This window comes from Sphaerodactylus townsendi, linkage group LG12 (genome assembly GCF_021028975.2).
Source record: "Sphaerodactylus townsendi isolate TG3544 linkage group LG12, MPM_Stown_v2.3, whole genome shotgun sequence".
NCBI lineage: Eukaryota > Metazoa > Chordata > Lepidosauria > Squamata > Sphaerodactylidae > Sphaerodactylus > Sphaerodactylus townsendi.
This window is the reverse complement of record NC_059436.1, coordinates 36,766,780-36,792,297: the sequence shown is the minus strand read 5'-3', so window position 1 is coordinate 36,792,297 and position 25,518 is coordinate 36,766,780. Positions and strand designations below refer to the sequence as shown.

Here is a 25,518-nt window from a genome sequence, read left to right as displayed (position 1 = left end):
CCACGCATTGGTAGGAAATAAATAAAAAAAAATAGACGTGTCTTCGTGCGAAGGTGCAACAGCAACCTGGATTCTTTCCGTGGGCTCCAATCGCTGCCTGCAAGGATGCATGTGGACACGAAAACAGGAAAACGGGTCACTTTATCCAGACTGCAACCTGTTATACATTTAAGCATAAGCATAAGCATTTTATTGTCATTGTGCACGCACGAAATTTGCTGTGCAGAAGGGGCCTGAGAGTGCCCAAATGATCCCTTCTTTCCAGTTTTCAAACAGCTTTCTCTCCTATGACTGTGCCCCTGGAAAGGGAGATGGTCTTCTCAGACTGAGACCGGCAAGTAGGTTTTAAAACAGTTCACTCGTGCCATCTAGAGGCTGCACTACACTAACGGCAAACAACTTGCTTTGAAAGAAGTTACAAACACTGAATGTTAGGGACAGGGAGGCCACCAGACAGCTAGATGGCTCATCGTTTTTTTCCAAAATGCACGACAGGAAGTGAATGCTGCCAAGTTTTCTTGTTGCTTCTGTGGCAACTGATCCTGTGCAGCAGCAAGGAGGCTTTATTTCCCCACCTTTTCCAAGCCCTTAATCCCCACGGGGCCATTCCACCCACCACCACCTGGGGAGGGGGGTTTGGGGATTTTTTAAAAAAAATTAGTAATAGACAATTGCTATGCACAATATTATAGTGATGTATCAGCTGCCAATTTTACTCCCATCTTGAAAAAGTCCCATGCGGGGTGAATCGACACCGCAGAAAATGGTGGCAGGGGAAATGGTGCAGGAATGGCTGGTTTGGGGAAATATCTGGACTCTCCTGCCGACACAGCAGCCATCCCGATTTTGCTGCAATCTTCCATAAAAGACTGTAGTAAAGAAGGCTTAGGAAAGATTGCAGGAAAGCTGTGGGGAAAGTTGGAAGTTGTATTAAAGTTCTACAATGGTATATAGGAGCAACATAGGAGATGCACTTCCTATGAGAATCAGAGCTAATCCAGACACCTGATGCGGAAGTAACCTTAGGAAGGTTTCGACTTGCTATTAGAACCTTCATGTTCAGGGGCAGTATAGCAGTGAATGGCAGATCCTGGAGACATGCAACAAGGGAAGAAGATGAGTTGTTTTTTGTACTGCTTTTCATGACCGTAAGGAATCTCAGGCTCATTCCGCACATGCAGAATAATGCACTTTCAAACTGCTTTCAGTGCTCTTTGAAGCTGTGCGGAATAGCAAAATCCACTTGCAAACAGTTGTGAAAGTGGTTTGAAAATGCATTATTTTGTGTGTGCGGAAGGGGCCTCAGTGTGGCTTATGATCACAATCCCCTTCTCTCCCCACAAAAGGCACCTTGTGAAGTAGATGAGGCTGAGGGAGTTCTGAGAGAACTGTGATCGGCCCAAGGTCACCCAGCAGGCTTCATGTGGAGGAGAAGGGAAACAAGCCTGATTCTCCAGTTACAGTCTGCTGCTCTTAACTACCAGACCATGCAGGAAAACAGAAGGAATTGTCAGAAAGCTAAACATTACCCTTGACATCATATACTTCTGCCCTCTTGCTGAATTGAGGCACATGTACGGCTCCAAACAGAAGCTGTCGCAAGGCTGCTGCAGGCAGGGGACTGGTACAGGGGGTAGTCAGATCTGACACCTGAGCACAAAATAAATATTCAGTATGTCATTGTTTAAATGACAGCTGCAAATATTTTTAGCTGTTTGCCTTTTCAAACTGGAAAAAAAGTTTTCCTTTACATGCCATTTTAAAGACACAAGCAGCTAAGGAATTATACTAACGACAGTTCAAAAACAATGTGCGTTTTCTATCAAACAACAAAACATCTTTCACGGGGCCCCTTAGGACTCCACCCAACTCTGTCCCCTGCACAAAGGAGGCTTCCGTAGGGTGAAAAATTGCAGTTCTCCTTTCCATACCTCCTGAGGACTTTTGAGGCCTTTCACAAAAATGTCTATAGTTGATATATCGCTGTAACATAGTGCCATAACAATATAGCAATCACCATTTATAAAGCCCTGAAAAAGTCCCCTGGTGTACACAAAATGGGAGGTGTGGGGACCTGAGATAAGGCAAATGGCATCATTGTGGGCAGGACATGAAGAAATATACACGTCCATACAGCATGCAAACACATTTTGACAGCAGTCTTTCCAACAAGATTGTACCAAACCAGGTTTGGGAAGATCACAGCAAATTTGGGGGGGAAATACAGACACGAATGAATAAAAGATTCCATGTGTAGATGCTCTAAAAAAAAAAAAAATCTGCCGGATGGAATCCAAGATGGAACCAAACACCCATCTGGGAGCAACCAAAATATAAGCTTTAATGTAAAGACTGATTTAAGACAATTTTGCTCTATTTGCTGAAATACTTTCTCCGACAGCTGGCATCCAAATGCCCCCAGGGAGTTACAAGGTAGACCCTGATAAAGACCGCCATCCCAACCTGACAGTGGGAAAGGCCTAGGAATGTACAGCTCCTATATATTCACTGAGGGAGAAAGAGAAACCTAGGTGACCAGCCTTGCCTCAGTCATTCTCTCAACCTAAGCTACCTCATAGAGTTGTTGTGAGGATAAAATTGGAGGGTGAGCAAAATGTTATAAGTCATTATTGTTGCTACAGGAATTCGTTGTGGTTTTCTCAGTAGGATCATCTGTATTTTTGAGATAAAATTTGGGGTTGCAATTGTCCCCATATCTTTTGCTTTTTACTTGTGTCATGAGGTCTGGGAACTTGCTTATTCTTTTTAATGAAACCTGCAAGTTGTGAAGATTTGCTCAATGCAGTGCATCTCGTCACATGTACAGAACACAAATCTTGCTGTAAAACTTAGTTTGCTTTGACACAGTTCCTCGAAACTGCTTTGTCGAAACAGAAAGGTCCAGATAGCTCCAAATGTTACATCACGATAGTTCTGTTCAGTGTATACTGCTTTCTGTCTGCGTTTTGAATGTACTCTTGATTTGTACTTCATAAATGTCTGGTAACGCTCTAGAGCCTATTTTAAATGCCTAATAAAGGTTGTTGTTAGTTAGTTCTGGGGTTCTGTGTGGTTTCCGGGCTGTATGGCCGTGTTCTAGCAGCAAATGCTGCTAGAACACGGCCATACAGCCCGGAAACCACACAGCACCCCAGTGATTCTGTCCGTGAAAGCCTTCGACAATACATTAGTTAGTTCTGTTCAGTATGTGATAAACAGCAGTCACAGGCTAGGGAGGACATCAGAATGAATGTTTACTTATTTTAGATATTTAGGTCCCACTTTTCTGTCCAAAGGGGCTTACAATATCTTCTGTCCCTCCTCCATTTTATCTTCAGAATAACATCCCTGAGAGGTAGGTTAAGGTGAAAGAGAGTAACTGACCCAAGGTCACTCAGCAAGCTCTCATGGCAAAGTATGGGTTCAAATCTGGGTGTCCCAGATCCTGCTACAAAACACCCTAGCCACTACACCACACAGTCATATATACATGAATAAATTAAGCTGCTTTATAGTGAATCAGACTGTTGGTTCTTCAAGGTCAGAACTGTCTATTCAAACTGGCAGCACCTCTCCAAGTGTGTTCTAAGGCAGTTTTTCATATCACTAGTACGATCTGATCCTTCTAACTGGAAATGCTGGGATTGAACTTGGAACTTCTGAACGCCAAGCAGATGCTGTGCCTCTGAGCCATGGCCTACGACACCAAGAGACTCTAGGCAGAACTTCCCTAGATAGGATTGATGGTTTAGCCCAGCATCCTGTTTCACTGAGCAAACAGGCAGGTCTAGCTAGACATGTTGAATGAGCTCTGACTTCTTCTGGAGTAATTTAGCCAGTGTTTCCCTACCTCAAATTCAGTAGATGAACCACATCTGCATCTGAAATAAAAACTGCAGGAGAACTATCCACTTTGACACCAGTCAAAAGCTTTCCTTGGAGAATGTCGTTTCAGAAAGTAGCCATGTTGGTCTACAGCACAGCTTGAGTCCACTAACACCTGAGAAACCAACAAGAGTTTCACAGTATAAGCTTTTCAAGAGTCAAAACTCCCTTAATCAACTTTGACTCTCAAAAATTTACACTTGGGAAATCTTGTTGGTCTTTAGGGTGCTACTGATCTTGGAGAATATCTGAGGGTAAAAATGCTCCTTGGTGCAGACAAAGTGGGTGAAAAGAAATGTCTCTCTTTTTCTGGAATACTCAGGGGCTTGGCCACTCACTGGAGTTGATGTTAATTCAGAACAGTCCAAAGCATGTACTTCTTCAGAGAATGTATGTGGAACTCACTGCTATGGGATGCAGTAAATAAACCCACTGGCCCAGTTGGGATTTTTTAAAAAGGGATTAGAAAAATCCTGGGGAAGTCCATCAGTGGCTACTAGCCATGACGGCTAAAAGGGATCTCCATGGTCTGAGGCAGTGTGATCTCTCAATATTAGTTGCTGGACTAGCCAACAGGGAGGTTTGGCCTCTGTGCATCCTTTTGTTGGACTTCTGGGCCAAATGGTAGGCCACTGTCAGGAACGGTATGCTGAACTAGATCTCCTGATCCAGTATGATCAGAAGTTCTCTGCTGTTCTTAAGTATGAGCCACAAGGCATGCCTTCTGATCAGGAGGCAAAACAAGTTGAAGAACTCTTTCAGAGATGCAACAAGCAACTTCCTGCAAAGGATTATGCCATGTGTGTCTGCACCAGGACCCAAAAAAAAAAAGGGGGTCTGATTGTGCTTGGATTATCCATTCCCCACTGCACCATGAGTGCTGGCATGGCACCTGCATTTCCTGAAGTAGTCTATATGCTGAGAAGAACTTTAATTATATAATGTGTTGGTTTTTTGAATTGCATTAGCAGCTCCATTGACAGAGTAGGCCAGTGTGATCATTATTACGCATTACTGGTAAAAACCAACTGGAGGCCCGGCTGATTTGGAGCAGGGCTGCCAACTACAGGTTGGGAAATTCCTAGAAATTGTGGAGGTAGTCTTAAGAGTCGGGTTTGAGACCCCAGTGAGGTCTAATGGCCTAGAATTGACCCTCTGAAACAGCCATTTGCTCCAGGGGAATTGATCTATGTTGCCTAGAGACCAATTGTAATTCCAGGAGTTCTCTATTTATTTTTATTTTTTATTTATATACATTATATAATATATATAAATATACATTAAAACACAATTTAAATATAAGTTACCTAAACTCTACACACCACCTGGAGGTTAGCAACCTTGATTTGTTGTAACCAGAGATTGCCAGCTGTGCCTTCAATAGCATTTTGAGCTGTAAGAACGGGCAAGAATCGTCTTCAGTTGATTTCTCTTAAGATCCAGTTTTGGTTAAGCCCCCCAAAACAAGAGAGGCTGCTTTTCAGGTCGCTTGGAAACTCTCACTGCATCTGAGACTGTAGGAACGTGGTTCCATTCTCTTGTCCCATTCCTTCATCAATCCTTTTTCCCTAACAAGAGTCACATTCTCCTCATACAGGGCAAACAGAATCCTGCAAAATCCAGGTCCTACCACTCTCCAGGTCTTAAAAACAGGGAGCCTTTTTTGGAGGGGGAGGGGGAAGCTGTTTTTCAAAACAGATTTCCTCTCGTCCCAAAATGAGATCATGATTGTAAATTAAAGTGTAATTAGCCTTTATGCTTTTATATTCATTAACTCTTCTCTGTTAATGATGCAGAGGCTGGAGTGTGAAAGCTGGGCATTGTGAAACCACATCCAGGAAATAAAATAGTGATTTAGATAATGGCCAGAATGTATTGCTACTTGCACATAATTAAACAAATGCTCCATTTAAACTTGGAAACATGAATGAATGTTGATTAACCCCAACCCAATGAATCTGCATGCGATTTGGTTAAGTGGATGCACGGCTGGCAGAAGGAAGGCAGGCGGTGGGTTTCGGTAAGCATCCATCAAGCTGCACCTGCGCTGTACAGGTGCAGCAACGGGCTTGGGAACAGGTGGGGAGGGATGGTAGTAGGGCTCTCGGGAGCCTCTGTGGTAGATGGAGCTTCTTGGGAGTTCTTAAAGTAAGAGGGCAGCAGTTCTGGTCACAGTTTAAGAAAGAGCAGAGGGTCCACCTCAAAGAACAGAGCGCCCACCCCTCCCACTGGAATGCGTAGCCATACCTCCGATGCTGTGCAGGAAACGCTTTTCAATCTCTTGAAGCAACAATATGCCAAGAGGCCAAGTAGGAATTGAGCGCACACTTCCAGGTGCACCCCAGAGTGATGACTGCTACCTGAAGAAGTCCCAAATAAGGAACATGTGGCAAGATCATAAGAATACCTGGGATTTGTCTATTCCCTGCACAAGAGCTCATGGTAACCTGTGTGAATCTGCCTCCTTTTTTATGTGCTCAGCAACCCTGTGAGGTAAGTTGGGCTGAGAGAATGGCTCCTCTAAAATCACCCAGCAAGCTTTATGATTGGTGGTGATTTGAATCCGGATGTCCCAAATCCTAATTCAGCCCCCTGACTCCTGCACCACAGCGATTCTTTGAACGATGCAGTACAACTGTGAGAATATGAACAGAAATTTTCTTAGATGGTTCCATCCTTGTTACTAGGGTTACCAGGGGCCTCCCTGGCCACTGGCAAGGGGTTGGGGAGGGGGGGGGGTGTTGGGTTGCCACATCCAGGTAGGGAAACTCCTGGACCTTTGGGGATGGAGCCTGGGAAGAACAGAGACCTGAGTGGAGGATAATGCCACAGACTCCACCCTCCAAAGCAGCCATTTACTCCAACTGATCTCTGTATGGAGATGAGTTGCCATTCCAGGGGATCTCCAGGTCTCACCTGGAGACTGGCATCCCTACTTGTGATATGAATTTTATAATGTTTTAAGCTCACAAATACAGATAAAGATGAAGTAAAATCTTAGTTGGTACAGAAACCAGTAGTTGTTATAGAAACCTTTTACGTAAGGTGTTTTTGACTTACGTTTCACTAAAAAAAATGGGATTAGGCAAGGTGTGTAAGAGGTGGGATGAAATGACTAGGTCTGCATGTCTTCCTTGGATCAAAGTTCAATGAGCAAAAGATGTATGAGGTATGTTTTACTAGCCATAAATTATGTGTTACACAGACGGCTTTAGCACTCCTGAACCTCCTCTCTATGTCCTGTCTTGACAAAGGAGAGTCTCCTCTTCTCTGCTATGAGAATTGAAAGTAAAACAATAAATTTCCTGAACACTGAAGAAGCTTTTGGGATGGGGTTATTCATAACCGGCTATTGTCTTGAGGGCAGGGCTTTTGACCTGTGCCTAACACTTGTAACATACTAAAGTTACTTTGTGCAGTTAACGGGGGTTTTTTCCTATCGAGAAAGGGTTCCTTGAAATACAGAACAGGAAACCAGCTTACTCAGAATCCACAGAGGTTCCTCTGTAAACAAGTTGATGGAGAAATAGAAACTCTGAAAAAGTAAAAAATGATAACTCCCATATATTATAGACATGTGTGTGCATATATAATATAAAACCACCATCTCTTTTGAATGATAGAATAAAGTATGTTGACCTCTATGAACTATTCATGAATAATTACACATTATTTTATCTATCTATAATGTTTGAATATTCCCTTAACCCAGTGGTGGGATCCAAAAATTTTAATAACAGGTTCCGATGGTGGTGGGATTCAAACAGTGGCACCGCCGCACACACGCACGTCCAGTCCTTATTGGGCAGGGAGGTTGCCGAACTAACCCCTTCCGCCACTCAGTGGGAATTAGTAACCACTTCTAGAGAAGTGGTGAGAACTGGTTGGATCCCACCTCTGCCTCAACCCTCTGCACACATAAAACCCAACTCAAAGAAAGTTTTTCAGCCCAGCCTTTTCCAGGACATTTTTTTAAAAAATACAGTGCACAGAATTTTGACATGGGAAACACCAACACCCCTCACACTCTTTCACAGCCTCATAAAGAACAATCAAATAAAAACTTCAATCATGCTACTACAAGCTAAAATGACTGAACTGAAGCTCCTGTACTTTAGTCACTGGAAAAGACTTAATGGAAAAGACAATAATGCTAGGAAATGTTGAAGACAGTAGGAAAAGAGGAAGGCCCACCGTGAGATGAACTGACTCAATACAGGAAGCCACATTTTGCATGACCTGAACATGGCAGTTAACCATGTTTTGGAGGCCACCGATTCATAAGGCAGGAGCGACTAGATGGCACATAACACCCGTGAACAGGCGTTCTGTTCTTCTCCCTTCTCCGCTTCCCAAGGTATAAAATCAGGCTCTCTGGGGAAGGCCAAACCTATCAGATGAGAGGGCAGGTCTACTCAGGACCTTTGGAAAAGCCAAGCATAACAGAGCTCCCTGTTTTAAAGAGGCAGAAACGGGCAAGAGAAGAGCTTGCCCTCCTCCCCTCCCTTCATTTGACTCCAGGCTGCTCCAGGGCTTGCAGCCCTTTAGCAAAGCACAAGGTAGGGATGTGGGGCAGAGGGATGCCTCAGGGATTCGGAATAGTTAATGGTCACCAGCCCCCCCCCCCTTCTTCCCTTGAGTTTAGAACGTGCCCTAGGCTGCTCCCCCCTCAGAAGTCTTGCATGCTCAGAGTCTACCATAGCCATTGTTAATGTGTGTTCTTTGAAGGGGGGGCAGACCATGAGGAAGTGGACCGTCCTACAGGTTGAAAGCAGAGGGTACCTGGGCTGGGGGAAGGAGGGAGATTTGCAAGGCCAAGGAAAGTTACCTGGGGTCTACATCTCCCACTGCATAGAATTTGACATCTTTGAACAGCTTTGAACTGCCCCAGGCGCAGTTCCCCATTGCTCCAGCGCTGGGTGGGAGACCCCTAAGGAAGACTCTGTAGGGGAAGGCAGTGGCAAGCTACCTCTGCTTCTCACTTGCCTTAAAAGTCCCTGGCTGAGGTCACTATGTGTGTGTTACAACTTGATGGCATGCATGCAGTGGTGGGAGTCAAAAATTTTAGTAACAGGTTCCCATGGTGGTGGGATTCAAACTGTGCATGGCATGAGCCAATGGGGCTACAGACTATGACGTGAGGGCGGCTGGCCAGGCATTCCAGGGGTGGGGAACATTCCTGGGCAGGGCGCTGTGGCAAGGACGCCCAGCCACTGTGCCAGATCCTGGGCAAGAGGAAACTTAATGTATCGCACGAGGCTTATAGGCTGCTACACGCACGCCAGTGTACCTCACCTAAGCTAGGAACTGCTTCTAAGTTCTGTGCGCTACTACTGCTGAGAGGAGGGGCGAACTTGAAGCGCAAAAATGCACGTGGGCAGGAAATCCTCAATTCAATTAGTAACCCCCCCTCAGCACACACAAATAATTAGTAACCTACTCTTGGGAACCTGTGAGAACCTGCTGGATCCCACCTCTGCATGCATGTACATATTCAATGCTTTACAGCCATTTCGCAAGAGCAATTGCTGTTCAGTGAAGGTTACACAGCTTTTCAGTCTGCCAGCTGCTGCTTTGATCTAACAGGTTCAGGAGGAGTTAGAGGGACAGGCCAGATAAAGAGGTGCTTCATCATTTGTTTGCACGATAAGTTTCCCAGACAATTTTTTTAAAAAATAAATAAATATATCCACGCAGAAATTCCTTATTCGAATTTCACTGCTTTCACACCCATAGAGGCTAAGGAATCAAAAAAAAAGTACAGCCCGGTGGTACTCAGTGCATCTGTTTAAGCGGCTGCTCTAAATGATTGCATGGATTGATTTGGGATGATGCCTTTTAATGATTTGCTGCTTCCTGCCACCCCAGCCCCCCACCCTGGGCTCTGGGCTAAGCTTCCAGCAGCCTGTTGAGCTCCGAGGCTCTGAAATCTGTCATGGGGTCAAACTGTCCCGTTCCGTCTGCAGCAGACGTGACCGCCAGCCCAGCGAGGGCTCCGTTAACGGAGCGGCCTGAGCTGTGGGATGCAGGCCGTTAATGGCAGGCCTCATTATTAGGCCAATGGGGAGTGTTTGGTGGGGTGGCGATGAGTAATGGTTGCCTCCGTAGTGTAGCTTTCTCCTGCCAGTTCTGGAGCGGACGCTGTCAATCAAGGTACCTGCCAACAGCTCCACGGCACGGGTGGTTCTGCCTTGGCAGAGGAAAGGGGGAAAGAGCAGCTAACTGGGGCTGGAGGTCTGTAGGACTGCCAGCTCAGCCTCCACAGCCATTATGCACATTGTGTGACTTTAAGTGTATGTATGAGGTCACTGAGAAGGATGCTTCTCTGGGAACACAGGGTCATTCTAGACAAGATGCTGGGAGGTGCCTGACTGGATCCTCCCAACATTTTTAAAAGGGTCTGCTTGCATGTGGTTTCATTGATCAAAATTGGTTACTTAACCCTATCCCCTAAAGCTTAGGTGTCAAACTCACGGCCCTCCAGATGTTATGGACTACAGTTCCCATCATCCCCTGCCAGCATGGTGCTGGCAGGGGATGATGGGAACTGTAGTCCATAACATCTGGAGGGCCGTGAGTTTGACACCTGTGCCCTAAAGGGAAAAAGGAACATAGCCAGTGGGGGTGCCAGTTACAAGTTGGGAGATTCCCAGAGATTTGAGGGCACAGTTTTGGGAGAGTGGAGTTTGGGGTGGGGAGAGAACTTAGCAGAGATGGGATATCCTAGAGACCACTCTCCCAAGCCACTATTTCCTCTGAGAGACCTGGTCTCTGGGAGTCTGGATATCACTTGTAATTCCAAGAGAACTTCAGGACTCCCCCTAGAGAGGTTGGCACATCTCTGAGAGAGTGCCTGACTTGCCTTCCAGGCCAAATAGCACCACTGCCGTTTTTGATCAGCAAAACCTCTGCAAGGAGGTTAAAAACCCCTTAGCCACGCAGCATCACCCTGATCCAAATAATGACTGCATCCAGCTGGTGTTTCTTTTTTAAAAACTGCTCAGCCAGTGTGTGATCTTGTATATTCTTGTGTTGTTGCTAGTTTGACTATAATTAAGGGGGGGAGGGGCACACTAAGGCTGATTTCAGCAGCAAGAAAAAAAGAGTTTTCTGCCAGGTAATACATGCAAGAGTTCTCAGTAAAATTCACCAGAGTTGAGGGCAATCTCTCTGACCTGCAGCCCCAAGAACCATCACCCCGAGTCCTACATCACGTATGCTACTAGTTGTATAACATGCCTGCATTTCAGTTGTGGCCTACTGCTTTTCTTTTATAATTTAGATCCTACCTTAAACTCTTTGTTTTTTCTGTGGCTGAATATCAGTATCTTTTTTTCTCCAAAGGGCTTAAGAAACCAGAACTGTCCTCTTTCACAGACATATGATCATCCAGCCTCTGTTTAAAAAACTCTAAAGGAGACTCAACCACTCTCCAAGGCAGTGAATTCCACTATTGAACAGCCCTGACAGAAAGTTCTTCCTAATGTTTAGATGAAATCTCTTTTCCTGCACCTTGAATCCATTACTCCGATTTGTGACTTAACAATTTCTTCTGAGAACATCGGTTCAAACTGATGTCTTCATGATTATCATACAGTGAGGGTGGCTGCGATTGCTTTTTTTCTCTGTTACTTCACTATGTCTTCTGTAAACAGAACGAGTTTGTTTGACCCCATCAGTTTGCAAAGTTTCAGGCTTCGCGACAAACACGTGCTTTTAAAAAGTTAAATAAAAACAGCTTGCTATCATCTTGAAAGATCAACGTTGTCATGCCCAAGAGGTACACCAAAGGCCAAACTGTTTATAGGACACCAACTGCCTGTTGGCAAGCAGTTGTGTTAGTAAATAAAATGGTCACCTTTTCTTTTGTGAGGGCTCCTGTGTGTTTAACAGGGTGGGGATTCAATCAGCAAAGCCTTCTCGCTTTTGCATTGCTGCCATCATCCAATCCATCCCTGGACAAACCCAGATCCTGGTCTAAAACAGTGGCCCTTTCCCCACTTACCTTAAGCCCCGCGCTACTCTCCTAAAGTAGCGGGGGGTCCAGCTGCACTCCCCACTTCAGGGGCGGCGAGAACGCAGCCGCCCCGATGCTGACTCTCTTGCGCCACCTCAGCGTGTGTAATTCCTGGCGCCTTTTCAAATGGCGCCTTTTGATGACCCCGCGCAGAGCACAGAGCGCAGGGTCGTGGGGAAGCCGGGGTGCGTGCCAGGAATTGCGTGCGCTGGGAATTGCGCACAGCAACCCTCCGACAAGGGTAAGTGGGGAAAGGGCCAGTAACTCTAAAACTGTACCACTTCTTCTGCCCCATCATAACTTTAATGTACTGCTCCTGGATCCATGTCCTAGCTGTTGTTCCCCCTGCGTTGCCTCCCCCCACCCCACCCTGTCATGCTCCTTGAAATGAATCACACTATCTCCATGCCAGGATGAAAACCTTCTCCCTGCCTGATTCTCTGGTTCCAGGTTGCAGTTCAACCCTGGGAGCAGAGCTAGTTTTGTATTTTGTTTTTTAACAGGAGCTTTATGTCAAGCACTACTGGTGAGAGAACACAGAGAGGGGCCTCAGTGGCCATTATCCATCCACTTATGTGCAACAGGACTGGTTCTAAAAATCTTCCCACAGCAACATCTTCTTAGCAGACAATTCTTGCAATCCCAGGACTAAGCCAACTTTTGCCTGGCAAGGTCTGCTTTCTTTTCTCCAGAATCAACACTTGGCATGTGCCAGGAAATGACTGGCAAGTGCCCAGGTGCTCAGAGGCACGATGTGGAGGACTCCTGACCTACTTTATTTATTCTACCATTTCTTATTCTTTATTGAGTTAAAAGCCAAGAGGATCATAGGGTGGGGGTGGGGGTTTTTTTGGCCTGTGGTTGAATAACACCATTGAGATACAGCCAGAGGTGGGATCCAGCAGGTTCTCACCAGTTCCCGAGAGTGGGTTACTAATTATTTGTGTGTGCCGAGAGGGGGTTACTAATTGGGTCTGCTTTTCCGTTAGAAATTCCATCAGGTCCAAAAATCATAAAGTCCTGTTGTTTCCTACGTGGCTGGTTAGCGAAGGTAGAAAACGGGATAATTCTCCCTGTTGGGCTGTTTTAAAAACATGTTTTAGAAATATGGTAAAGTTCCTTGTTTAAGGAAAGTATCCTTCTTTTGATTTCTAGAAACAAAATTAAGTATTTGAAAGTATTAAGTATTTGACAGGCAGTCAATTAGAGGAGAAGTAGTTGTTTCTGTTGGCAGTAGATGATAGGACTTGCTATAATTAGTTTAAACTATGGACAGAAAGATACCAGCCGGAAATTAGGAACTTTTTTTTTACAGTAGGAGTTTTTTACAGTAACAGAGAAATTATTAATGCCCCACCCCCGGAATGCCCAGCCACGCCCCTGTCGTGCCCTGCCCAGCCCCATTGGCGCTACACCACTGTTTGAATCCCACCACCATGAGAACCTGTTACTAAAATTTTTGGATCCCACCACTGGATACAGCATTGTGAAGTGGTTAAGATCATCAAACTCTAATCTGGAGAACTGGGTTTGATTCCCCCACTCCTCCACATGAATCCGACTGAGTATCCTTTGGCCAGTCACAGTCCTCGCAGAACTCTCTCAACCCCACCTGCCTCACAAGGTGTCTGTTGTGGGGAGAATATGTTTGTAAGCTGCTTGGATACTCCTTAAGGTACAGAAAAACAGGGTACCTATTAAAACCTACTCTTCTTCTTCTGATAAGATGCGATCAGCAGCTCAGCGCATATCCCAGGAAGGTGCAATGAGCAGAAAGGTGCCTCCCCATATTCATGCCCATAGATTTGACGACATGCTTGCTATACACAAGAAGCACGTGTCTGCTGCTCAGAGATTCAGCTTCAAGAGACTCTGACATGAGAACTGAACCTTGAATAATGACAGCTTTAGCATCTGACACTACCAAAAATGTCAATAAGGCCATTACCAAAAGGCAAGGACTAAATAGGGAAGGACGGTGGCATAGAATAGTTCAATTTTGTCAGGTCAGGAGCTAAGCATGGTCAGTGCTTGGAAGAGAGACCATCGAGGAAGACTTTGCAAACAAAGGCAGTAGCAAACTTCCTCTGCTTCTCCCCTGCCTAGCAAGCCACTTGCTGGGGTCGCCACAAGTCAGCTGAGAGTTGACATTTTACTGTCCTGCCCTGGATGGCCCAGGATAGTTTGATGTTGAATTTACCTGTTAGCATACATGCTTGACCCTTGACCTGTATGGCCCAGACTGGCCTGGTCTTGTCAGATCTCGGAAGCTAAACAGGATCATTTAACAATTGGTTAGCTAAACAAATGTGGAAGCGAAGCAAGTTAGCACTTGAATGGGGCTCTACCAAGGAATTCCAAGGTTGCTGTGCTGAGGAAGACAATGGCAAACCATCTTTTGACTTGAAAACCCTACGGGCTCATCATAAGCCAGCTGTGACTTGACAGCACTTTTACACATACATAAGCAGGGATAGTGGTTTCCTGGGAACCAGGACCAGGAAATACAGATCTGGGAGGTAATAGGTGGAGCTTGGCAAAATTTAGCAAAGTGTGGCAGAATCTCAAGGTCAATGGGCTTCTCAGATGTAATACTGATAGTCTGACAGAAATCTGTTCAGTAGTCAGAACCAATAAAATGCTGATTTTTTGACAACACTAGATATTCAAGCCAATATTGGCATTATCACTGAATAGTGGGCTCAAGAGAATCTCAGGTACACATTTTCTTCCCCCAAAACTTTTGAAAAAGAGGGGGGGTTCGTCCCCAGGCCTGTTGGCTGAAGACCCCCCCACACACACACACACTTTTCATGCTTCCAGGTATATGATTTAATGGAAGGCACAATAAGAAGTGAGACAATTAGAATTTCTGCCTCATTATCATGGTAATCTTATCAGTGGGATAATGAGGTATTAATGGAGATTTAATGTGCCTCTCATAACAAAATCCCTTGGAGAAAACACATAAGGAAATTGCTGTAAATCCACTTAATGATGGAAAGGTCCCCAAACGCCATCTTCCAAGGGATGAAAAATGCCGGCAACGAACAAACGAGACTCAAGGTCAATCACACGGCAGGGACTGATGGAACGAACAACGGCTGTCGGAAGTATCAGAATGGCAGCCCGCTTGGTATGACTCGGGGCCTCGGTGTTGGGGAAGTACCTTTGCAGGGCCAACAAGGAACAGTCCTAACAGCTGTGAAGCCAATCAAACACACACAACTTCCATGGCTGCTTTCAAAAGACATGATAAACCATGGTTTGTGCAGCAAATTTTGGTTAGTTTAGCTTACCAGGTGAATGCAACAAATCCTACTTAGTGCATACACCATACGTTGCCTGCTTCTTGTCATTTCTCCCACTTTCCAGCAGGGAAACCATCTTCCCTACACAACCACCTCTGTGGCTATAAGGGGTGATAATAGCAACTCTCAGGAGCTTTTGAAGGCTTCAGGAGGCAGGTTTTAAAGGAAGGTTTGTAGGCTGTGTCATGTTGCATGATGCCATGGTGCCACTATGGTTGCATAGTCTTGATCAGGGGTCTTCAAACTATGGGCCCCCAGATGTTCATGAACTACAATTCCCATCAGCCCTGCCACTTGGCCATGCTGGCAGGGGATGATGGGAATTGTAGTCCATGAATATCTGGAGGGCCATAGTTTGAAGACCCCTGGTCTTGATCCACATAGACCCAGGACCCACATATTTGAAGGACCATCTCCTTCCATATGTCCTTGTGGGTCAGCTATGGAAAGCAGGCAGTCATCCTTCTTACTCCACAGTGCCAGAGCAATGATAGAAAAGGTCCATGCTGCAGTCCATGCTAGATAGGTCACCCTAACTGGCGGGACAGCTCAGGCACTGTGGAGTGAGAAGGAGGTCCCCCTCCTTGGCAATATTCAGAAGATGCTGCATAGTCTACCTGTTCACCAGGGCTCTTGAGAGGGATTGAACAGCGGGCACGTTTTAAGAAAGTTGGGGGATTTGGAGCTCGTTATTTTATCTTTGAGTTTATCAAGGGATATTTTATTGTGAGCTCTCTTGAACCAAGCGGAAAGGCGGGATATGAATGTTTTAGTTGAAACTGACATCAGAGTCATGCAACACTCCAACAATGACTCAAATCTCTGTTTGTTACATGAGTGGAAGTGATTTGTCAGTACTACTGATGCTGATTCCCCCCACCCCCTTTGCTCCTGCTGATCTAACCAGCAGCAGTGGGAGGCCAGTGGTGGGAGCTCTCCCATCATAGCAGAAGACCTGCCATGGCTATATACAACAAACCATGGCATATGAATTCAGAAGTCACAACAAACCACAAATCATCATTAGCAAACCAACTACAAACCCTAGTTTGGAAGCTTGGTTTGATGCCAGCCAACAATGCAAAATTAGTAGGGCTGTCATCATTAAGCTATCATAACTGACTGCGGTTTGATCAAATCACAGTTAACTGTGATATCTGAATGCAGCCCAAGAAGTTGGCAAGGCAATACACACCTAGGAGAGTCTTCATAGATCACTAATAGATTCTCTGGGATCTACTACTTAACTGACCAGTCGGTGCTACCTTCCTTCATCTAACTTCTGAGATCAGAGGTGACCTGGCTAGTCTGGGCCATACAGATCAGGGGTCAAGCATGTACACTCAGAAATAAATCCTACTGAGTTCAGTGGGACTTGCTTCCTAAGTATAGTTGCTTAGAATTATAGCTTCACTGGGGTGCTGTGTGGTTTCCGGGCTGTATGGCCGTGTTCTAGCAGCATTCTCTCCTGACGTTTCGCCTGCATCTGTGGCTGGCATCTTCAGAGGATCTGATAGTATGAAAGCAAGTGGAGTATATATATCTGTTGAAGTGTTCAGGGTGGGGGAAAGAATCATGGTCTGTTAAAAAGTAAAGGGGTGCAATTAACAAGCTAGATTTACGTGTGGGCAGGGACGTAGGTATAGATTTTTTATGGAGGGGGTTCGGGGGGGGCATGGCCACGCCTCCCCAAGGCCCAGGGCATGGCCACGCCTCCCCACCCGCCCCAGGGCATGGCCACGCCTCCCCAAGCCCCGCCCCTGGCCTAGCGCTTATAAAAGCAGCTCTCCGAGTTCGGGGATGGCAGACTCCCCTGCCCTGCCCTCCCCTGCCCCTCCCCTCTGGGCTGAGGCATAGAGGGAAAATGGAGCCTTGTGCAAAATCTGGGTTTTGCGCCCCGCCCCCCAGGGCAGCCGCTGTGATGAAGGAATCCACCCCCAAACAGCATCACTTTCAATGGTGTTTAAACTAGATCACACCTTAAAGGGAGGAATTTGGGGTCCCTAGTTAATAACAACATTAGAAAGTGATGCTGTTTGAGGGTGGATTTATCCCCACCCTGAAACAGCATCACTTTCAATGTGGTGTAGTGGTTAAGAGCACGGTGCATTCTAATCCTGGAGGGTACCAGGAGTTTGATTCCCTGCTCTGCCACTTGAGGCTGTGGAGGCTTATCTGGGGAATTCAAGATTTCAGCCTGTATGCACTCCCACACACACCAGCTGGAGTAGAGCCTTGGGCTAGCTCACAGCTTTTCGGAGCTCTCTCAGCCCCACCCACCTCACAGGGTGTTTGTTGGCTGAGGGAGCAAGGGCAAAGGAGATTGTAAGCCCTTTGAGTCTCCTACACAGGGAGAGAAAGGGGGGATGAAATCCAGCCTAACTGCTTCTTCTTTTTCTACAAACTGTGAGGACCTCAGGATTCCTCCCTTTAAATCCATGCCAAAGGGGTGGATTTTAAAAGGAAGAATCTGGGAAATTTGCAGGAAGTGCCTGCTGTCAGGGGTGCAATGGTTAAGCTAGAAGCACCAAACTTTCAGGGTATCTTTAGGAGTCTCTCCTAATGATACAACCCAGGTTTGGTGAAGTTTGGTTCAGGGGGTCCAAAGTTATGGACCCTCAAAGGTGTAGCCCCATCTCCTAAGCTCCCATTAGAAACAATGGGGGATGGGGGCACCCCCTTTGGGAGTCCATAACTTTGGACCCCCTGAACCAAACCTCACCAAACCCAGGTAGTATCATCAGGAGAGTCCCCCAAACAATCCCTGAAAGTTTGGTGCTGCTAGCACAAACAATGCGCCCCCCTGCAGGCCAAAAACCGAAAAAGCATTAAAACGTTTTAAAAACCCACAAACAGGTAGGCGGAGCTTTGGACATGAATGGGGGGGTTCAAACCCGAGAACCCCCTCCTTACCTACGTGCATGCGTGTGTGTGTGGGGGATCCACCCATTAGCATGTGAGTAACAATGAAGATAGCAAGGTCAATCGTCACTGTTACTCAGCTGAGTAGAATCTCCCCCCACAGTGCTCGGGAGAGCCCCCTGTCCCTCCCCTTGGACCACGCCACGCTGGCCGCCGCCTTCGCTCCAGACCGCACGTGGATGCTATCTTCCCAAGCCTCTTTGAGCTGGGCAGCCCATTTTGCACAATGTAGCCGAGAGCCCTAGGGCGCCACCTTCGCACGAGGCCCCCACGTCGAGGTTGTGGCGTATCCGAGCCTCTTTGGCCAGGGGAGCTGCTGGGGATGCTGCTGCCCTCCAGTGGCCAAAGGTGTGCATTACAAGCGCAACCCACCCACCGACCCGCGGCATTTCTCAGGTTATAGTTGGTATAATGTGGCGTGTCTCTTTGGGCAGGGGAGCAGCTGCGGAGGGGTCATTAGCACGATTTGGGAGAGCATTAAAACGCTCTCCGGAAGAGTCAGCGCAATCTTGGGAAGCGTCACAACGCTCTCGGGAAGCGTTACCACGGTCTCTCAAAAGCGTTGTTACGGTCTCAGGGTGTCACCACGGTCTCTGGAGCGTCACAACACTCTCGGGGCGTTACCACGGTCTCAGGAGGTTTTTACAACGCTCTTTGCAAGCGTTAACGCGGTCTCGGAGTTACAACGCTCTCGGCAAGCTTCAGTGCCATCTCGGGAAGCGTTGCCACTGTCTCGAGAGCGTTACAACGTTCTCGGGGAGTTAGTGTTATATCGTAAAGAGTTACAACGCTCTCGGGAAAGACCCGTCGCAATCTCAGGAAGCGTTACATCGCTCTTGGAGAGCCCTCCGCAGCGGCTCCCATGCCCAAAGAGACACGACACTTTATGCCAACTATAACCTGAGAAATGCCGCGTGGTGTATGGGGGGTTGCGCTTGCAATTCACACCTTTGGCCACTGGAGGGCAGCAGCATCCCCAACGCTCCGCAGGCCAAAGAGGCTCGGACACGCCACAACCTCGACGTGGGGGCTTCGTGCGAAGGTGGCGCCCTAGGCGCTCGGCTACATTGTCCAAACGGGCTGCCCAGCTCAAAGAGGCTTGGGAAGATAGCGGAATCACCCCATAACATCCACGTGCGGTCTCGTGCGAAGGCGGCGGTCAGCGTGGCGTGGTCCAGGGGAGGGACGGGGGGCTCTCCCGAGCACTGTGGGGGGAGATTCTCCTCAGCTGCACCGATCCGGACGGGGGGAGGGGGGTCCCGGAGGAGCCAGGCCAAGTGGAGGGTGGGGCGTTTGAAGCCAATGACGGGAGCCCCCTCTCCCTCTCCGTCGCCTCCGGGGTGACGAGTCCCGAGAGAGCGCGCCGATTGGGCCGCCGCCCTTCCTCCTCCTCCCGCTTGATTGGCCGGCGGGGCCGTAAAGGTGGAAGCATCCAGGGGGCCCCGTGAGCGAAGCGGCCGGCGGGGAGAAGGAGGAGGGAGCCCTTCTGCAGGGTCGTCGTCGTCGGTGGGGGGACTCTGGCCGCCCTCCCTCGCTGGCCCTGATGGACGGGGAGGGGCTGTCAGGTCTAGCCTGTTTCTTACATAGGATTGAAATAGATGCAAAAATTCAACTCTTCCCGTTTCTTTGGTGTCATAGTCTTCACATTCAGCTGGGGGTGGGGGTGCTACGGCTATGGTAATTTGATTTTGAGTGGGTTGTTTTTTTTTAAGCCACAGAGTTTCTTGGTTGTGCTCTAGAGGTGATGCGGGGCTGTGGCTGCCCCCTCACCCCTCGCTGATGACAGCTCGGATGACAGCCTGAATGACAGGAGGCAAAAATATAACAGTGAAGCTTTTCCTGCCATCAGTGTTTGCCTGTCTTGTTCCTGTGGGCGGCCAGTTCTTAAAGAGACAAAAATGGCCAGCCTTGGTCTCACAGGATTCTGCTGATCACCTATCATCATTTGCCTACTCTAAATCCTAATCTGTGGCATTCCTCTGCTTGTTGTAGCTGAAGTCCATGCAGTTTATTTCCCCTGTTAATTCAACAGTCCCACTTTCCATTAGCTCTGGTGCTCCAAAGCAGCAGAAAAAGCAGGGGCAGCCAAATTTGACCTGCATTTGCTGCTGTCCCTGCAAATGCAACTGCCCTAGACAGCCACTCAAGGTCACCTGGAGATCCAGCCTGGTCTGTGGCCAAGGGTGCTTTTAGGATCTGTGGCCACTAGATGTCACCACAAGAATGCAAACCAACCATAATCTGGGCTGTAATTTGGTCTTCCTTCAGGCCTCTCCAGTAGGGGTAGGGCAGGCTGAAATTCAACAGGCTAAAGCCCTCTGCAGAGAAAAGCCATTTTAGAAAATATCCTAAATCTGTTATAGGCAGAGAAAAACCCTGCAACGTGAAGCCTTCCCCAATTGCTGTTTCTAGGAGAATATGCAATAAAAGTAGGTGAGTGGTGACCTTTTCACCTGCTGCAAAACCACAATGCATCAGGAGTGAAGTGGTCATTTCCAGAAAAGGAGTATTTGCCTGGTTTTCAGGTTGTACTTGCAGCGTGTCGTGATAGACCACATCTCAGAAGAGGTTATCTCTTCTCCTACAAAAGCTGATTTACCCTTCATCCGGAGGACTGCAGGTAGTCAGAAGAACACTAAGCTACCTGAGCCCAGATGTCATTGAAGTTGCTGGCTGTTTTAACATCCCAATCCATTCCTGCCCCCCAGTGGAGAGAGAGAGGAATGCCTTCACTGGTTTCCCCCCACTTTTATTATATTTAAATCTGCTGCACAATTAGTTAGGGATATCTTTTAAATGGCTCAACAAGTTTCAGACTAGCTGGTTCACTGAAGCCCTGATTATGAATGGAGATAGTATTTTGCCCTTGCTTGTTACAGTAAAAACACATAACATGAAATAAGTAGTGAGGCAGGAGCAGAGAAGAAAGGCTAGTTTGTTCTGCATCAAATTGGTACTGTGTATATAAGTACTTTTAAATCAATAAAAGCCACGGTGGAAATAATGGTTTTTTTGCTTCCATTTTCTTTAATCTGAATTTCCCTTTAGAATTAATGCATTGCCACTGGCAATAAAGTAAGGCCTGCCCTCTGAACTTTATACTTTCCCAACCCAACCTGTAGACTTCAGTTTTGTACAAGGTGAAAAGTCTCCTGGTGCTCTCCCTTGAAGAATAGCCCTCCTCTTCTCCCTGTTCAAGCTGCTTCCTACCACAGCGTGGAATCTGCTGGCACCAGGTGAAGTCTGCTTCTGCAGCACCCGTGAAGAACCTTGTGCAGTTCTGACAGCAACTGGGGTATACAGCACTTCAACAAAAGAGCATTTATATTGCCTCAGATGGCTATCAGCAAGACTTGCCTTTTCCTACAGTTGCGCCCACCATTTTCTTTCTTTTTATTATTATTATTTATTTATTAAATATGATAAACCGCCCACCCCCCAAAGGGCTCTTATCAAAGTTCTATGTTTAACAGTGCGGAGAATTATGATTTTGACGAAGGCGGTGCTGAAATAAAATTCATTAATGCTGAAAGAGAATCTGGACTTTTTTTAAAATGCGGAAACACTTTGCTTTAACTTTCGCTGAAGAATGCACGACCGCATTTGGATCTTTTAGTGGAAACAAGTATTGGGCCAACCAGGATATCACCAAAACAGCATGCAAACATTTGAGTTCTCTTGAAGATGCTGAAAATTGGGAGGGGGGTGGAGAGATGTTTCAGGACCTGTTTTTGAGGCTTCAGCTGTGCCTCGGGCAGGATTTGGCCTTGAGTGGGATAAGCACCCTAGACACCAAATGGTGTCTTTAGCCTGATGAGGTGAAGGAGAGGAGAGAAAATGGCAGCCTCCAGCGGAATATATAATTATAAAATGAAAAAAAATAATTACCAACAAGATCAGAATGGTTTAAATGATCAAGTTACATACTATATAAGTGCCTAAAGCACACTGAATTACACAATGTGTAACAGATTTCCCTCTGTGATACACCTCTGAAGTTGCCAGCCACAGATGCAGGCAAAATGTTAGGAACAAGATCCACCAGACCACGGCCACACAGCCCAGAAAACCCGCCAGAATCATTATGAATACCGATCTGTACTTATAATGTTGCTAGAACTCCTGGAATCTGCCCATGTATATCATTTAGTGTGCTGTAACTAATATGAAACCAGGCTGTAAAACAGAATTGGTTATGAAAATTCATTTAATAAAAATTATTCATTTTAAAAGAAAATAAGGAAGTCAACAGTTGATCAGATGTGTCTCTGGTTCCAAATGGAACACATGAAGGCTGAGAAGCATTGTGAGAAAATGGAATAATCATTATATTGATTAAACTGGAGACTATAATTGACACCATTTAGTCCAATCAAATGTGTTGTGCAGAAAATACAAACTTGGCCTAAATATCACGGCAATGTGTTGTGCAGAAAATACAAACTTGGCCTAAATATCACGGCCTGAAGCAACTTTCTCTTAATTTCCTTTTTTTAAAAAAAATCAGCTTCTAGACTGATGAAGAGTTCAGGACACACCACTATTCTGTAATATTTTGGCTCACATCCTTCCAGTTCACGAATGCCTGGCTCACATCCTTCCAGTTCACCACAGTTCACCACAAGCAATCATAAGAACATAAGAACAGCTATATGGCAATCCTGCTGCAGAACAGATGAGTCAATGAACTGGGGCCTCCCCTCCCCTTTCACATTGGAAAGAGATCACAGAGTCATAGGCAGAAAACAGGCACTGAATTTGGCTGTTTGGTTCCTAATACTGACAAACGACAGGTAAATGTTTGTGTTCACTGCTCATAATGGTCATTTTGAGGAAGCAGGTAAAAGATGATCCAATTATGTGAATATTAAATTCCTGGTTTTTCTGCTCCTTTAGAGAAAAAAGAGAAAAGCGTACTAGACACAAAACTATAAACCAACTGCCCATGCCAGCGGGGGCTGATGGGAATTGTAGTCCATGAACATCTGAAGCCCCAGAGTTGGACACCCCTGCTGTAAACCCTACAGTGATGGACACAGAAAACATGTAAACAAAGGAATGAGACTTCACCCAAACCCCTGGTGTATGTATTTAATATGAATAATCAAAATATATATTACAGTTTCTGGTTTCATAGGGAAAATTCTGTTGGGGGGGTTTGTACAGTATACACAATATTTCAGAAACAAAAACAAAACAAAACGTATTGATGCTTTTTTATATTATCTTTTTTCAGACAGTCCCTTTTCTTTATAGAAAGCCAAAACCTCACCATTTCCATGCAATAAAGAAATACTCTAATGCCCATACTAAACTTTATAAGAAGAAAAAAAGAAAGCTTGCTAATGAGAAAGCCCTGTGAATAATTTCCAGTTTTAGTTCAAGTTCCATAAGCTTGGACATTTTAATAAATACTCTGGCTTGCCCGCACCCTGAACACTAGGGAGGTCACAGCATTTGTCCAGAAAAGGAGAGTTGCAATCTGACTGCAACCAAGGTTGGTTAAAATAAAATCATGGTTATCTATGTAACAGTTTCCATATCCTTCACCCACTGCAAGCTACTCATGTGTTTCACCCTTTGCCAAGAAAAGGGTGTGATGTGCTAAATATGGATTGTTAGAAAGTGCTTGCCTTCTAAATTAACAAGCAAAGTTTAAAAAGGGAAATTAAATGTGAATTGGAAATGTTAGAAAAAGATGTCTACAAGACAGTTGTGGCAGCAAAAGGCCTGGAGGCTCCAGAATATCTATGGTCCCTTTTAATTGTGATTTGACACAGTGCTAAGTTTCCAGGGGGTGGGGGTGAGAGGGAGGAGAGAGAGAAAAAACACCAAACCATTACCCTCCAACAGCCCTATTGAAACTAGTATGATTAGTAAAGGTTTGCTTTAAAATGCCTGAACTCTGTACAGATATTTACAGTCAGAAGTCCCTTCCGCCCCCCCTCCCCAACCTATAGCCACGGAGGGGCACAGGAGACATACATTCTTAGAGGTCCTTCTCAATGGGAAGTACCGTTCGGCAAGACACTGGCTTGGATCACTTGCGGTCGTCGATGGTCTTTATGAATTCGACTGCCGCTGTGAACTGCATCCACCAATACGATTCTTCTCCAGTTAAACAGTTGGCGTAGAAACTACTGATGTACTGGACAGTGGACAGCAAGCAGGGTGGGTTGGCCTTGAAGGAGGGAAGACGCAGGCATACATTACTAGGACTAAACAAGCATGCTCAAAATACTACTTGAAACAAAACCCAACCTTTCACATCACGGCAGAAAGGGAGGCAGCAAGGTTCGCATGCCGTAAAGAGGAAGAGTTGCCTTAATCTGAGGACTCCATTCAAATGTCATGATAAAAACTACGGCTTATTCAAATCCTGGCTAGTAGTCATGATATCTGAATGCAGGAGGGTCAGTGCCATCAGTTTGCTGGTTGGGCATCAAACCTTGATTTCAGACCATGGTTTGCATTTGGCCTCTGGCATTATAGTTCAGCTGGCATTATAATACACACTTGTGATGATGCCTGAATTGCAAACCACTGCCTTGGGTGGCATAACCCCATGTGGAATATCCCTAAGTGGCCATCATGACAGCAGTAAAGAAAAATTATCCTCCCAATCAGCAGGTGAAGAGAAGAGCCAGAAGCAGGCAAGCTGGTGTGTTATTTATGTCTGGCAGGTTAAACCAGGTGGTTGTTGCAGGGCTTAAACAAGTCAGTTCTTTATGGACGTCTAAGCACATTCTGGTAGTGAACCATTCAACACAGTATTCATTGTAAAAGAGCTAGCAAATAAATGTTGTTTCAAGTGTCTCTGCACGGTAGTGAACATTTCCACAGATAGAAAGCCCTCCCCAATCACACACTCTGGTGAGGGAACAATTTACAGTTGTGGGCCATGAAAGTTGAGCCCACCATCTTTTCAGTGATGCCTTGAAAAAAATCTGCCCCTGCTGATGGAAGGAAAAAAATCACATTCTGATCAGCTCTTTAAAATGAAAAGGTAGCAAAGCAGGAGTGCTCTTACCTTTATGAGTACAAATACGAGGACAGGCACGAAATCATCTGCCCCAGGGACCGAGTCCTCATTTGCCAGGCTCAACATGTTCATGATGGTGGAGCACATTCTCAAGATGCACTGCAACTTATCCCGAGGGGTCTTGTAGGCGCTAATTGTGCGGATCTCCGACTGTGCTGATGGCCAGGGAGCTTCCCGGAGATAGACCTACCAAGGAAAAAAGGGAAACTCTCTTTTAGCCACAGTGGTTCAAGTTTAATTACAGTCACGCCTGGCTACTGCAACATGCTCTATGCAGAGCTGCCTCCGGGTCTTGCTTCAGCTTTACATCCACTATTGCTAGGAGGTGAAGGCAAAGTGGG

The 25,518-nt window shown here is 46.1% G+C and overlaps 1 protein-coding gene across 1 annotated transcript in view; it reads right to left on the bottom strand.

The window, feature by feature from the left end:
- Positions 1 to 22,631: 22,631 nt before the first annotated feature.
- GAPVD1 (GTPase activating protein and VPS9 domains 1) overlaps positions 22,632 to 25,518 on the bottom strand; it is a 47,785-nt gene continuing 44,898 nt past the window's right edge. The window contains 2 exon segments of the mRNA XM_048512493.1: positions 22,632 to 24,316; positions 25,166 to 25,363. Of these exon segments, the coding sequence (XP_048368450.1) occupies positions 24,176 to 24,316; positions 25,166 to 25,363 (339 nt within the window). The 3' untranslated portion in view covers positions 22,632 to 24,175.